Below are 15,575 nucleotides of genomic sequence, written 5' to 3' on the forward strand. Positions count from 1 at the left end.
GGATTATGAGAATATACATCAAAGCAAGATGGAATATGTTAGAAATGAGGAATAGTCAATATCAGTAGTGATTTGCACAGTTACTCTATGTCATGGATACTCATGTATCCATGTCCATGCCTAATCTGTTAATTTGAGAACAGAACATTACAATCAGAGTTTCGGTTTAAATTTGTCATAAATTTGGTTTAAATTGTGTCATAGCTCATGTGTGATGATTTGTTTTTATATGTGTGAGAAAGTAGATAATTATATACTTTTCATTCATAATAAGGACATTGAAACATTAGTGGTTCTATGACCTATTATCATCTCCATAATCAGGTTTTCTTTTTCATTTTCTTAATTCTCATCATTTCAGCGGCAGCCGAGTTGGCTGGATTCATGGATGGAGGGAATCACTCAGTTGTGTCTGAGTTTGTGTTTCTGGGACTGACTCATTCATGGGAGATCCAGCTTCTTCTCCTGGTGTTCTCCTCTGTGCTCTATGTGGCAGCCATGACAGGAAACATCCTCATTGTGTTTTCTGTGACCATCGATCCTCACTTACATTCCCCCATGTACTTCCTACTGGCCAGTCTCTCTTTCATTGACTTGGGGGCCTGCTCTGCCACCTCACCCAAGATGATTTATGATCTTTTCAGAAAGCGCAAAGTTATCTCTTTTGGAGGCTGCATTGCCCAGATCTTCTTCATCCATGTCATTGGTGGCGTGGAGATGGTGCTGCTCATTGCCATGGCCTTTGACAGATATGTTGCCATTTGTAAGCCTCTGCACTACTTGACCATCATGAGTCCACGGATGTGCATTTTGTTTCTGGTTGCTGCTTGGGCTCTTGGCATAATACACTCACTATTCCAACTAGCATTTATTGTTAATTTACCCTTCTGTGGTCCTAATGTATTGGACAGCTTTTACTGTGACCTTCCTCGTCTCCTCAGACTGGCTTGTACAGATACCTACAGATTGCAGTTCATGGTCACTGTCAACAGTGGATTTATCTGTGTTGGTTCTTTCTCTATACTCCTCATCTCCTACATCTTCATCCTGTTTACTGTTTGGAAACATTCTTCAGGCAGTTCGTCCAAAGCTCTTTCCACACTGTCAGCTCACATCACTGTGGTACTTTTGTTCTTTGGTCCAACCATGTTTGTCTATACATGGCCACATCCCAAGTCACAACTGGACAAATTTCTTGCTATTTTTGATGCAGTTCTCACTCCTTTTCTGAATCCAGTCATCTACACATTCAGGAATAAGGACATGAAGGCAGCAATGAAGAGAGTATCCAGACAGCTAGTGATTTACAGGAAGATCTCATAGATTATATAAGGCCTTCTCACTAATCATGGTGTAGCCTTTTGTTTCTGTCTTTGGTATTTTGGATTCAGAAGACCTGAGATATCCAATATTGATATGAGTGTTGTCACAGCTATAACATAATTATTACTTGATGAATGTATTTATTCCTTATGAAAAGTGAGCCAGGAGAAGAGTGTATCTTTCTATATATATAAATCCCATTTAATTTCTTTCAGCCATGTTATATAGTTTCTGGTGAACAGGTCTTACATATCTTTCTTGAGATGTATTCCTATTTTAATTTATGGTGCCATTTTAAATAGTCTTTTTTGTTTAATTTATAACTGCTTATTGCTAATATGTAGACATTTAATAGATAATTTGTTTATTGGCATTGTATTTTGAACACTTGCAAAATCTTTTACTTCTACTTGTTTTTTTATAGAGTAAGTAGTATTTTCCTTATAGATGATCATGTTTTCAGTGCATAAAGACATTTTACTTCTCATATTCTAGTATGGATCATTTTATTCATTTTTGTTGCCTTATTGTACTTCCTACATCTAACAGTGTAGTGCTGAATACAAGCGGATAGGGAAGACATCCTTGACTGTTTCTATACTTATGAGAAAAACATTCAGTTTTTCGCCATTAAGTATGATGCTAGCTGTACGTTTTTAGTCTCTCCATGAGAGACTATGGACACTGAAAAACAAGCTGAGGGTTTTGAAGGGGCGGGAGGTGGGAGGTTGGGAGAACCAGGTGGTGAGTATTGGGGAGGGCATGTATTTTAGGGAGCACTGGGTGTGGTGCAAAAACACTGAATACTGTTACACTGAAAAGAAATAAAAACTTCCTAACTTTTATTGATTATCCTTCCTGGTGGAAGCATCTTTTTTCCTCTTTCTGAGGAAATTCCTTTCTATTTAATTTGCTGAATGTTCTTAAAATGAAGAATGGATGTTGGGTTTTGAAACAATGATTTTGCTGGTTTGGTATCAGCATGTAATGCTAACCTTATAGAATATATCTCTTCATATTAAACTTATTGCAGGAGTTTTGTAGAATTGTTATTGTTTCTTTCTTAATATTTGGTAAAATTCACTATAAAAGTCATTTTGGCTTTCAGTTTTCTCTGTGGAAAGGCTTTCAACTAGCAATTCAATTTTTGGTAGCTTGTGTCCTCAATGTAATTTATATATTAATCTGTGTTTTCAAATTTATTGGAGAAGTTGTTCCTAATATTCTCTTATTATGAGGTATCTGAAGACTTGTAATATTTTCCTCTCTTTCATTGTCTATTGGTAGCTTATGTTTTTTTTTAATTTATCAGAGTTTTAGAGGTTTTTCAGCTTCCTTTTTTTAATGAGGTAAAATTAGTATATAACATTAGAGATGTTTCAGGTGTATAGTGTTATAATTAGACATCTGTGTACATGACAAAGTGATTACCACCAAAAGTCTAGTTACTTTTCATCACTATACAATTGATCCACTTCACCCATTTCACCCACCCCCCAACAAACTTCCCCTTTAGTGACTACCAATCTGTTCTCTGTATCTGTGAGTTTGGCTTTGTATTGTTTTGTTTGTTTTAAGCTTTTTTTCTTTTCTTTTTTTAGATTCCACATATCAGTAAAACCATGTACTATTTGTCTCTTATTTTTTTTTTTTAGCATAATAGCCTTGAAGTCCTTTTATATTGTTGCAAAGGGCAAAATTCCATTTTTCTTTGTGGCTGACTAGTTTTTCTCTTGTTTAGATATACCACATCCTCTTTGTCCATTCACCTATTGATGGATACTTAGGTTGCTTTCATATGTTGTCTGTTGTAAATAGTTCTGCAATAAACATAGTGGTACATATATCTTTTCAAATTAAATTAACGTTTTTATATTATTTGAATAAATACTTGTAAGTGGTATTGTTGGATCATATGGTAGATCCATTCTTAATTTTCTGAGAAACTTCTATCATTTTTCCAGAGCGACTGCTCCAATTTGCATTCCCAACAACAGGGCAGAAGTGTTCTGTTTTCTTCACATTCTCTCTAACACACTAAGGTTTTGATTTGCCTGTCCCTAATATTTAGTGATATTAAGCATCTTTTTATGTGTCTGTTGGCCATCTGTATGTCTTCTTTGGAAAAATGTCTGTTCATGTCTTCTGCCCACATTTTAACTGGATTATTTATTTTTTGGGTGTTGTTTGATATGTTCTTCATAGATTTTTAGATACTAACCCTTTATCAGATATATCATTTGCAAATATCTTCTCCCATTATGGTGGTTGCCTCTTAATTTTCTTGATTATTTCCTTTGCTATAATGAAGCTTTTTTACCTTGATGATGTCCCAATAGTTTATTTTTGCTATTGTTTCCCTTGTCTCAGGAGACATATCTAGAAAGAATTTGCTATGATTGATGTCAAAGGAGTTACCTCTTGTGTTCTCTTTTAGGATTTTTATGGTTTCCTGTCTCACATTTAGGTCTTTCATCCATTTTGAATATATTTTGTGTATGGTGTAAGAAAGTGGTCCAGTTTCTTTCATTAGCATATAGCTATCAAGTTTTTTCCCAAACCCATTTGTTGAAGAGACTTTCTCTTAGGACAGTCTTTCCTGCTTTGCTGAAGATTAATTGGCCATAAAGTTGTGGGTTCATTTCTGGGTTTTCTATTCTGTTATGTTGATCTGTGTGTCTATTTTTGTGCCGGTACCATACTGTTTTGATGACTACAGCTTTGTAATGTAACTTGAAGTCCAGAATTGTGATTCCCCAAGCTTTGTTTTTCTTTTTCAAGATTGCTTTTGCTACTTGGGGTCTTTTGTGGTTCCATATAAATTTTAGGATTGCTTGTTCTAGCTCTGTGAAAAATGTTGGTGGTGTTTTCATTGGGATTACATTAAATATGTAGATTGATTTGGGTAGTACAGACATTTTAACAATATTCTTCTAATCCATGAACCTGGAATATTTTTTCATTTCTTTGTGTTGTCTTAAATTTCCTTGTCAGTATTTTATAATTTTCAGAGTAGGGTCTTTCACCTCTTTGGTTATGTTTATTCCTTGGATCTTATTTTTGGTCAAATGTTTTCTTAATTTCTCTTTCTGCTGCATCTTTATTGGTATATGAAAATGCAACAGATTTCTGTATGTTGATTTTATATCCTGTGACATTAGTAAACTCATTTATCAGTTGTAGCAGTTTTTTTTGTGGAATCTTTCATGTATTCTATATATAGTACCACGTCATCTTCAGGTAATGAAAATTTTACTTCTTCCTTACTATTTGATGCCTTTTGTTTCTTCTTCTTGTCTGATTGTTGTGGCTAGGACTTTCAGTACGATATTGAATAAAAGTGGTGTGAGTGGACATCCTGGTTTTGTTCTCAACCTTAGGGGAAAAGGTCTCAGTTTTTCCCATTAAGGATGATCTTAGCTGTGGGTTTTTCACATATGGCTTTATTATGTTGAGGTATGTTCCTTCTAAACCTACTTTGTTGAGGTGTTTTTTTTTTTTTATCATGAATGGATGGAACACTTTGTCAAATATTTCTTCTACATCTGTTGAGATGAACATATAAATTTGTCTTTTTTCTTATTGATGTGGTGTACCATGTTGATTAATTTGTGAGTACTGAACCACCCCTGAAACACAGGAGTAAATCCTATTTGATTATGGTGAATGATTTTTTTAAAAGTATTGTTGGATTTAGTTTGCTAATATTTCATTGAAGATTTTTGTATCTATGCTAAAAAAGAGCCTGCAGTTCTCTTTTTCAGCAGTTTCTTTATCTGGTTTTGGTATAAGGGTAAGCTGGCCTCGTAGAATAGCTTTGGAAGTTTTCCTTCCTTTCTATTTTTTGGAATTATTTGAGAAGAATAGGTATTAACTCTTCTTTAAATGCATGGTAGAATTCACTGATGAATCCTCCTGGTCCTGGACTTCTGTTTGTTCAGATTTTTTTTCGTTTGTTTACTGATTCAATTTCTTTGTTGGATGTCAGTCTCTTCAAATTTTCTATTTCTTCTTATTTCAGTTTTGGGAGGTTATGTGTTTCTAGGAATGTACCCATTTTTTTCCTAGGTGGTCAAATTTATTGGCATATAGTTTTTCACAATATTCTCTTATAATTGTATATCTGTGATGGTGTTTTTTTGCTTCTCTAATTTGTGATTTTACTTTTGAGTCCTCTCTCTCTCTCTCTCTCTCTCTCTTTATAAAGATTTATATGTTTATTTGAGAGAGAGAGAAAGAGAGAGAGGGAGAAGGAGAACCAGAGTCCCTGTTGACCAGAGTCTCTTTTTTTTTTCAAAAAGTCTGGTTAGAGTTTTATCAGGGTTTTTTTTTTTTTTTTAATATTTTTCAAAGAACCAGCTCCTGGTTTCATTGATTTGTTGTATATATTTTTTTAATTTCAGTATCATTTAATTCTGCTCTAATCTTTATTATTTCCTTACTTCTGTTGGTTTTAGGCTTTGTTGTTTTGTTTCCAGCTCCTGTAGGTATAAAATTAGCTTGTTTGAGTTTTTTCTTGTTTCTTGAGATAGACATTTATTGCTATAAACTTCTGTCTTAGTACTGCTTTTGCTGCATTCCAGACATTTTGCATTTTTGTGTTTTCATTTTCATTTGCTTCCATGTGCCTTTTTTTTTTTTTTAAAGATTTTTATCTATTTGGCAGACAGAGATCACAAGTAGTCAGAGAGGCAGGCAGAGGGCAGAGTAAATTAGGTTCTCTGCAAGCAGAGAACCTGATGCGGGGTTAAATCCCAGGACCCTGGGATCACGATCTGAGCCAAAGGCAGAGGCTTTAACCCACTGAGCCACCCAAGCACCCTCCATGTGCCTTTTTAAATTTCTTTTTTGTTTCCTGGGTGACCCATTTGTTATTTATTTAACCTCCATGTATTTGTGGTCTTTCCACACTTTTTGTGTGGTTGACTTCTGGTTTCATAGCATTGTGGTCAGAAAAGCTGCATGGGGGGCACCTGGGTGGCTCAGTGGGTTATGCCTCTTGCCTTTGGTTCAGGTCCTGATCTTGGGGTCCTGGGATCGAGCCCTGCTTGGCAGGGGAGTCTGCTTCCCCCAACCTCTGCCTGCCTCCTGCCTACTTGTGACCTCTGTCTGTCAAATAAATAAATCTTTAAAAAAAAAGCTGCCTGGTATCACTTTGATCTTGAATTTGTTAAGGCTTATTTTGTGACCTAATATACAATCTATTCTGGAGAATGTACAATGTACACTTGAAAAGAATGTGTATTCTGCTGTTTTAGGAAGGAATGTTCTGAATGTATTTGTTAAGTCCTTCTGATTCAGTGTGTGATTAAAAGCCATTGTTTCTTTGCTGATTACCTGTTAATTAATAATTAAATTTTTAAACATTTATTTATTTTAGATAGATAGTGCACGAGAGAGCAACAGTGTTGGGAGCAGAGGGAGAAGGAGAAATAGGCTCTCCACTGAGCAGGGAGCCCAATGTGTGGCCCAGTCTCAGGACCCCAAGATCATGACCTAAGGCAAGGAGATGCTCAACTGACTGAGTCACCCAAGCACCCAGTTACTGGTTTTGATGATCTGTCCTTTGATGTAAGTGGGATGTTAAAGTCACTACTCTTATTGTATTATTATTGATTAGTTTATTTATGTTTGTTATTGTTTTATATGTTTGGGTATTCCTATATTGGGTGTGTAAATATTTAAGATTGGTGTATCTTCCCATTGGAATGTCCCTTTATTATTATATAGTGTCCTTCTTTATCTCTTGTTGCAGTCTTTCCTTTAAAGTCTATTTTATCTTAGGTCTCTGCTTCTTCCTGCTCAGCAGACAGCCACCTTTTCTGGTGCAGTGCTAGCCATGACCCAGAGACAAGATGGTGGAGGTCAGAGTAAACAGATTTGACCATATTGCAGGCCTGGTCACTATGACTGCTTTTAATGCTGGCAAAGTGGAAATTGTCACAATCAGTGATGCCTTCATTGACCTCAACTACAAGGTATATATGTTCCATATGATTGCATCCATGGCAAATTTCATTGTCAGTTAAGGCTCAGGATGGGAAACTTGTCATCATGGAAAGCCCATCTCTAACTTCAATAATTGAAATCTCACCATCAAGTGGGATGATGCTCATACTGAGTGTGTTGTTGAGTCCACTGGGGTCTTTACCACCATGAAGCCTGGGGCTCATTTGAAGTGTGGGACCAAGGCTATCCATGACAATTTTAACATTGTGGAGGGACTCATGATCATAGTTCATGCCATCACTGCCACCCAGAGGACTGTGGACAGACCCTCTGGGAAGCTGTGGCATGAGCCAAAGAGGCTGCCCAGTATACAATTTCTGCTTCTAAAGTGCCACCAAGGCTGTAAAGCAAGGTCATTCCTGAGCCAAATGGTAAGCCCACTGGCATGGCTTCCATATTCCTACCCCCCACTGTGTCAATTTTGGATCTGTCCTGCTTCCTGAAGAAAGTTGCCAAATAGAATGACATCAGGAAGGTAGTAAAACAAGCATCTGAAGGCTTCCTAGAGGACATCCTGGGAAATGCTGAGGATCAGGTTGTCTCCTGTGACTAACAATGACACCTACCCTTCTACCTTTGACTTTGGGACTGGCATTGCTCTCAGTGACCACATTGTCAAGCTCCTTTCCTGGTATGACAGTACATTTGGCAACAGCAACTGGGTGGTAGATACTATGATTCTCATGGCCTTCAGGGAGTAAGAGCCCTCTAAACCACTACCCCCAGTGAGAGCAAGAGGAAGAGAGAGGCCCTCAGCTCCTGGGAAGTATTTGCCATAACTCATCCCCAATACACTGAGAATCTCCCAACCTCCATAGTTTCCACTCCTTGAAGAAAGGCAGAGGCTTGGAGAGCCCTACATTGTTGGGAACACCAGTAAAGTATGCTCTACCTAGCCAAAATAAATAAATAAAGTCTACTTTGTATGAAATAAGTATTGCTACTATGGCTTTCTTTTTTTTTTAATTTTTATTTATTTGAGAGGAAGAGAGAGAGCATGAGGAGGGTGGGGAGGTGCAGAGGGAGAGAGTCAGGCAGACTCCATGAGGAGCAGGAAGCCCCATGCAGGGCGTAATGCCAGGACTACAGGGTCATAACCTGAGCCAAATGCAGATACTTAACTGACTGAGCCACCCAGATGCCCCTACTTTGGCTTTTCTTTTGATAACCATTTGCATGATGGACATTTCTTCATCCTCTTACTTTCAGTCTGTATTTTTAGGTCTAAAATAAGTCTGTGAGGCACCTGGGTGGTGCAATCAGTTAAGTGGCTGCCTTGGGCTCAGGTCACAATCCCAGGGTTCTGGGATTGAGTCCAACATTGGGCTTCTTGCTCAGAGGGAAGCCTGCTTCTCTCTCTGCCTACTACTCCCCCTGCTTCTGCTCTCTCTCTCTCTCTGACAAATAAAATCTTTAAAAAAAAAACTGTACACACAACTGGTAATCATATCAAAAAATGGGCAGAAGATGTGAACAGAAACTTCTTCAATGAAGATATACAAATGGCTATCAGACACATGGAAAAATGTTCACCATCACTAGAAGTTAGGGAGATTCAAATTAAAACCACATTGAGATACCACCTTACAGCAGTTATAATGTCCAAAATTAGCAAGACAGGAAACAATGTGTGTTGGAGAGGATGTGGAGAAAGGGGTACTCTCTTCCACTGTTGGTGGGAATGCAAGTTGGTGCAGCCACTTTGGAGAACAGTGTGGAGATTCCTCAAGAAATTAAAAATAGGTCTTCCCTATGACCCTGCCATTGCACTCCTGAGTATTTACCCCAAAGATACAGATGTAGTGAAAAGAAGGGCCATCTGTACCCCAATGTTTATAGCAGCAATGGCCACGGTCGCCAAACTGTGGAAAGAACCAAGATGCCCTTCAATGGATGAATAGATAAGGAAGATGTGGTCCATATACACTATGGAGTATTATGCCTCCATCAGAAAGGATAGCTTTTGTTATCAACATGGATGGGACTGGAAGAGATTATGCTGAGTGAGATAAGTCAAGCAGAGAGAGCCAATTATCATATGGTTTCACTTATTTGTGGAGCATAACAAATAACATGGAGGACATGGGGAGGTGGAGAGGAGAAGGGAGTTGAGGGAAATTGGAAGGGGAGGTGAACCATAAGAGACTATGGACACTGAAAAACAAGCTGAGGGTTTTGAAGGGGCGGGAGGTGGGAGGTTGGGAGAACCAGGTGGTGGGTATTGGGGAGGGCATGTATTTTAGGGAGCACTGGGTGTGGTGCAAAAACACTGAATACTGTTACACTGAAAAGAAATAAAAACTTCCTAACTTTTATTGATTATCCTTCCTGTTGGAAGCATTTTTTTTCCTCTTTCTGAAGAGATTTGTCTGGACTCTCTGAAAACTAGAATGACCTCTCCTGAGTTGGGTGCCATAGGATTACTGATAATCCTCAGTGCCTGACCCTACCTCTTCACATTATTTCTAGTCCTATAAGCAGGCTGAAGTCCGAGAAAGCTCCAGTGAGTCAGGGACAAAGTAGAATTCATGACAAGATACAATACACACCAAAGAACTAAGATTTTATATATTTATATCAATAGAAATCTGAACATATATATTGGAAGTGGGCCCTAAAGGTGTTGGGACTAGAAGGGAAGAAGTTTAATGTTGAATTGAACCACAATTAATGTTACTATTCTAAACAATGATTTTATATTCAGTATATTAATTTGGATGGCTTGGAGTGACTATAACGGTTTGCTTTATTTGGTTGGCTGCAAACATAGACCTAAAACTAGAATACATTGAATGAAATTGATCTGCCAGAACCTTCTTAGTTTATGCAGTTAGAAGAAGTTATTCAAAGGCTGAGGGATATTGCAAAGCTGCAATTGTTGGTAAAAATTTCCCCTTCTTGTTATTTTTATTACTTGCTCTCATTGTAATTCAAGAGTGTTCTTTTGACTTCATGGCCATTTTTTTTCTTTTTTCTTTTTTTTTTTTTAAGTAGAGGAGTGAAATGGTAATTTTCAGAAAGAGATGTGACCCCCCCAGGTGACTCATTACTGCTTCTCCCTGTAGTTACTCTGGGAAAACCAGCATGTTTCTAGGGGACAGTTTCCATGGCAGACTGATTTCTGGCTGGCAATATCAAGTCTTTGCGTTGACCCTGGTCACTACCCAACACAATTAGTGCTGCTAATTAACTGCTTTTATGATGGCAGTATTTTGTATAACTCTTTGCACAAGGGAGAATTATGCAGCAGACAAAAAGTTTCTGAATTGTTCTGACTCCCTGATGGTATAGCTTATGCCCACAGGCCGAGGAGCATTGTGTTTCAGTATTAAAAATACATATGCACTGATGCGAGTAGCCTCAATAAATGGTAATTGAATGTAGGTCATTAAACAAGGGTAATTATAGGTTGGAGGTTTTGTGCTGCCACTGTTATCATGCTTTGACTTTAATTTATTTTAATTGCAAAATAAAAGTACAGAAATGCATAAAACAAATGTATAGCTTAATCAAAATTTTTTTTGCATTTTATTAAATACATTTATTTTATTTTTTAATTAATTAAATTATTTTCAGCATAACAGTATTCATTATTTTTTCACCACACCCAGTGCTCCATGCAATCCGTGCCCTCTATAAAACCCACCACCTGATTCCCCAACCTCCCACCCCCGCACCACTTCAAACCCCTCCGATTGTTTTTCAGAGTCCATAGTCTCTCATGATTCACCTCCCCTTCCAAACTCCCCAAACTCCCTTCTCCTCTCTAACTCCCCATGTCCTCCATGCTATTTGTTATGCTCCAGAAATAAGTGAAACAGCTATAGTAGAAGAATGAAACTCGACCATTCTCTTAAACCGCACACAAAGATAAACTCAAAATGGATAAAAGACCTCAACATGAGACAGGAATCCATCAGAATCCTAGAGGAGAACATAGGCAGTAATCTCTTTGATATCAGCCCCAGCAACTTCTTTCAAGATATGTCTCCAAAGGCAAAGGAAACAAAAGTGAAGATGAACTTTTGGGACTTCATCAAAATCAAAAGCTTTGGCAGAGCAAAGGAAACAGTCAAGAAAACAAAGAGGCAATCCACGAAATGGGAAAAGATATTTGCAAATGACAGTACAGACAAAAGGTTGATATCCAGGATCTATAATGAACTCCTCAAACTCAACATACACAAAACAGAGAGTCATATCAAAAAATGGGCAGAAGATATGGACAGACACTTCTTCAATGAAGACATACAAACGGCTATCAGACACATGAAAAAAATATTCATCTTCACTAGCTCTCAGGGAGATTCAAATTAAAACCACATTGAGATATCACCTTACACCAGTTAGAATGGCCAAAATTAGCAAGACAGAAAACAACATGTGTTGGAGGGGATGTGGACAAAGGGGAACCCTCTTTCATTGTTGGTGGGAATGCAAGTTGGTATAGCCTCTTTGGAGAACAGTGTGGAGATTCCTTAAGAAATTAAAAATAGAACTTCCCTATGACCCTGCCATCACACTCCTGGGTATTTACCCCAAAGATACAGATGTTGTGAAAAGAAGGGCCATCTGTACCCAATGTTTATAACAGCAATGGCCAGGGTCGCCAAACTGTGGAAAGAACCAAGATGCCCTTCAACGGATGAATGGATAAGGAAGATGTGGTTCACATACACTATGGAGTATTATGCCTCCATCAGAAAGGACGAACACCCAACTTTTGTAGCAACATGGACAAGACTGGAAGAGATTCTGCTGAGTGAAATAAGTCAAGCAGAGAGAGCCAATTATCATATGGTTTCACTTATTTGTGGAGCGTAACAAGAGAGAGAGAAGGGAGTTGGGGGAAATTGGAAGGGGAGGTGAGACATGAGAGACTATGGACTCTGACAACCAATCTGAGGGTTTTGAAGGGGCAGGGGCTGGGAAGTCAGGGTACCTGGTGGTGGGTATTATAGAGGGCACGGATTTCATGGAGCACTGGGTGTGGTGCAAAAATAATGAATACTGTTATGCTGAAAATAAAAAATAAATTTAAAGAAATAATAAAATAAAATAATTTAAATTAAAAAAATAATAATAATTATTACCCATTTTAAGATATTAAACTTTGTCATGTATCCCATCCCATAAATCTTCTCTGTGACTCATCCAAATTACAACTCCCTTCCCCCTCAAAAGTAACCATGACTGTTACAGTGAAAACTTCCTTGCCTTTTTTCATAGCTTTAGTTCTAGCTATGCATCTCAAGACACTATAGTTTCTGTTGCCCATTTTTAAAATTTGAAATGTCTTTCAAATCTCATGATGTAGATTTCCCTCCAACTTTTTTTCTTTTCCTTATAACTTGTTTGTTTGATCTTTGTACCATCACAGTGGCAGTTGGAGCCAGAGATCTGACCAAACTCATATATGGAAAACTAAGAAAAAACAGGATAAAAACTGAAAACAAAACTAAAGAGACATGCAGGCTGGTGCAACCACTCTGGAAAACAGTGTGGAGGTTCCTCAAAAAACTGAAAATAGAGCTACCCTATGACCCAGTGATTGCACTACTGGGTATATGTCCTAAAGATACAAACATGGTGTTCCGAAGGGTCACATGCACCTGAATGTTTATAGCCAAACTGTGGAAATAACCTAGATGTTCATCAACAGATAAATGGATAAGGAAGATGTGGTATATATACACACAATGGAATACTATGCAGCCATCAAAAGCAATTAAATCTTGCCATTTGTGATGATGTGGATGGAACTAGGGGGTATTATGCTTAGCGAAATAAGTTAATTGGAGAAAGACAACTATCATATATCTCCCTGATATGAGGAAGTGGAGATGCAATGTGGGGAGGCTGGGGGTGGGGTGGTAGGAAAAGAAAAAATGAAAGAATATGGGATTGGGGGCGCCTGGGTGGCTCAGTGGGTTAAGCCGCTGCCTTCGGCTCAGGTCATGATCTCAGGGTCCTGGGATCGAGTCCTGCATCGGGCTCTCTGCTCGGCAGGGAGCCTGCTTCCCTCTCTCTCTCTCTGCCTGCCTCTCCATCTACTTGTGATTTCTCTCTGTCAAATAAATAAATAAAATCTTAAAAAAAAAAAAAAAGAATATGGGATTGGGAGGGAGACAAACCATAAAAGACTCAATCTCAAAACACAGACTGATGATTGCTTGGGGGGAGGAGGGTTGGAAGAGGGTGGTTGGGTTATGGACATTGGGGAGGGTATGTGCTATGGTGAGTGCTGTGAAATGTGTAAACCTGGCGATTCACAGACCTGTACCTCTGGGGATAAAAATACATTATATGTTTATTTAAAATAAATAAATAAATAAATTTATTAAAACAACAAAAAAAAAACTAAAAAGACATTTCGGGTGTTTGGTGGTTTGTTATCTGCTGGGGCACTCCTAAACTCATAGGCTACCTAAAAATATGCAACAATGGGACACCTGGGTGGCTCAGTCAGTTAAGCTTCCGCCTTCTGCTCAGATCATGATCCCAGAGTCCTGGAATTGAGCCCTGAGTTGGGCTCCCTGCTAAGCGGGTATCTGCTTCTCCCTCTGCCCCTCCCCCTACTCATGCTCTCTCTCTCTCTCCCTTTCATTCAAATATGAAAATAAAATCTTAAAAAATCCCACAAAACCTAAATATTCATAGCAGCAATGTCCACAGTAGAGAAACTGTGGAAGGAGCCGAGATGATCTTTAGCAGATGAATAGGTAAAGAGGATGTGGCATATATATATGCCACATCCTCTTTACCTCTCTCTCTATATATATAGTAATATTACTCAGCCATCAGAAAGGATAAATACCCACCATTTGCTTTGACCTGGATGGAACTGGAGGAGGTTATGGTAAGTGAAGTAAGCCAAGCAGAGAAAGATAATTATCACATGGTTTTATTCATATGTGAAACACAAGGAATAACATGGAGGACCATAGAGGAAGGGAGGGAAAACTGAAGGGGGAAAAAAATCAGAGAGGGAGACAGTTCACAAGGAACTCTGGACTCCAAGAAACAAATTGAGGGTTTTAGAAGGGAGGGGGTTGGGGGGAATGGGGAATTAGAATGATGGATATTAAGGAGGGCATGTGTTCTGATGAACACCTGGTGTTTTATGCAACTAATGAATCATTGAACACTACATCAAAAATGAATAAGGTGCCATATGTTGGCTAATTGCACATAAAAAAATCTACATTAGGGACACCTGGGTTGCTCAGTGGGTTAAAGCCTCTGCCTCCGGCTCAGGTCATGGTCCCAGGGTCCTTGATCGGGCTTCCCATAGGGCTCTTTGCTCAGTGGGGAGTCTGCTTCCTCCTCTCTCTCTGACTGCATCTCTGCATATTAGTGATCTTTGTCAAATAAATAAATAAAAATCTTTTTAAAAATCTACATTAATGAGCACTTTCTGCTTGCACCATCCTGGAAATCAGCCAGGGGTGAAAAATTTCAGGTCTTTTCAGACATTTTGTGAGCATGTGTCCTGTCCTGTACATGCATATGATTTTTTGAAATGGATGGTTTTGAATACCTTCATTTTCCAGAGGAAATCTTCCCTTATTTTTCCTCTCAGATATCTAGAGATGTATAGTTTGCCTCAATTGTAATCTTTTGTCACAAATATTATGGGTCATTTATTTCTTTTACACTTAAATTTTTTTTAATTGAAGCATAGTTGACACAAAATTAGTTTCAGGTGTACAATGTAGTCGTTTGATACCTCTATATATTAGGTTATGTTCACCACGAGTATAGCTACTATTAGTCATGATGCAAGGCTGTTATAGTCATTGACTACATTCTCTGTACCATACCTTTTACCCCTGTGAATTAATCATTTGCAAACCTGAATCTTTTGTTCCACTTTGTCAATTTTTGCCCATTTCTCTCTCCACAACCACCAGTTTGTTCTGATTATTTGTATTCTGTTTCTGCTTTTTGTTTGTTTTGTTTTAGTTTCTACATACAAGTGAAATCGTATGGTATTTGCCTTTTTCTGACTTATTTCACTTAACATTATAATCTAGATCTATCCATGACACCACAAATGGCAAGATCTCATTCATTTATAAGACTGGGTACTATTTCATTTTATCTATCTACTTATCTATATATCTCACACTTCTTAATTTAAATACACACACACACACACACACACACACACACATACACACTCACATTTCTTTATCCATCATCTACAGATGGAAACTTGGGTTGCTTCCATATCTTGGCTA

General features: G+C 38.1%; 1 protein-coding gene across 3 annotated transcripts in view; it reads left to right on the forward strand.

The window, feature by feature from the left end:
- Positions 1-297: 297 nt before the first annotated feature.
- Positions 298-15,575, forward strand: part of LOC309867699 (olfactory receptor 4F3/4F16/4F29) — a gene marked incomplete at both ends in the record, with an annotated part of 348,174 nt that continues 332,896 nt past the window's right edge. For 2 of the 3 annotated variants that reach the window (XM_082736766.1, XM_082736767.1), the window contains one exon: positions 385-468. In XM_082736766.1, the coding sequence (XP_082592892.1) occupies positions 385-468 (84 nt within the window). Of the gene's footprint in view, positions 1,324-15,575 lie in introns of those variants that run through there. The other variant, XM_082736765.1, reaches the window with a different exon arrangement.

Source organism: Mustela nivalis, assembly GCF_964662115.1.
Source record: "Mustela nivalis genome assembly, chromosome: 6".
In the NCBI taxonomy this organism is placed as follows: domain Eukaryota; kingdom Metazoa; phylum Chordata; class Mammalia; order Carnivora; family Mustelidae; genus Mustela; species Mustela nivalis.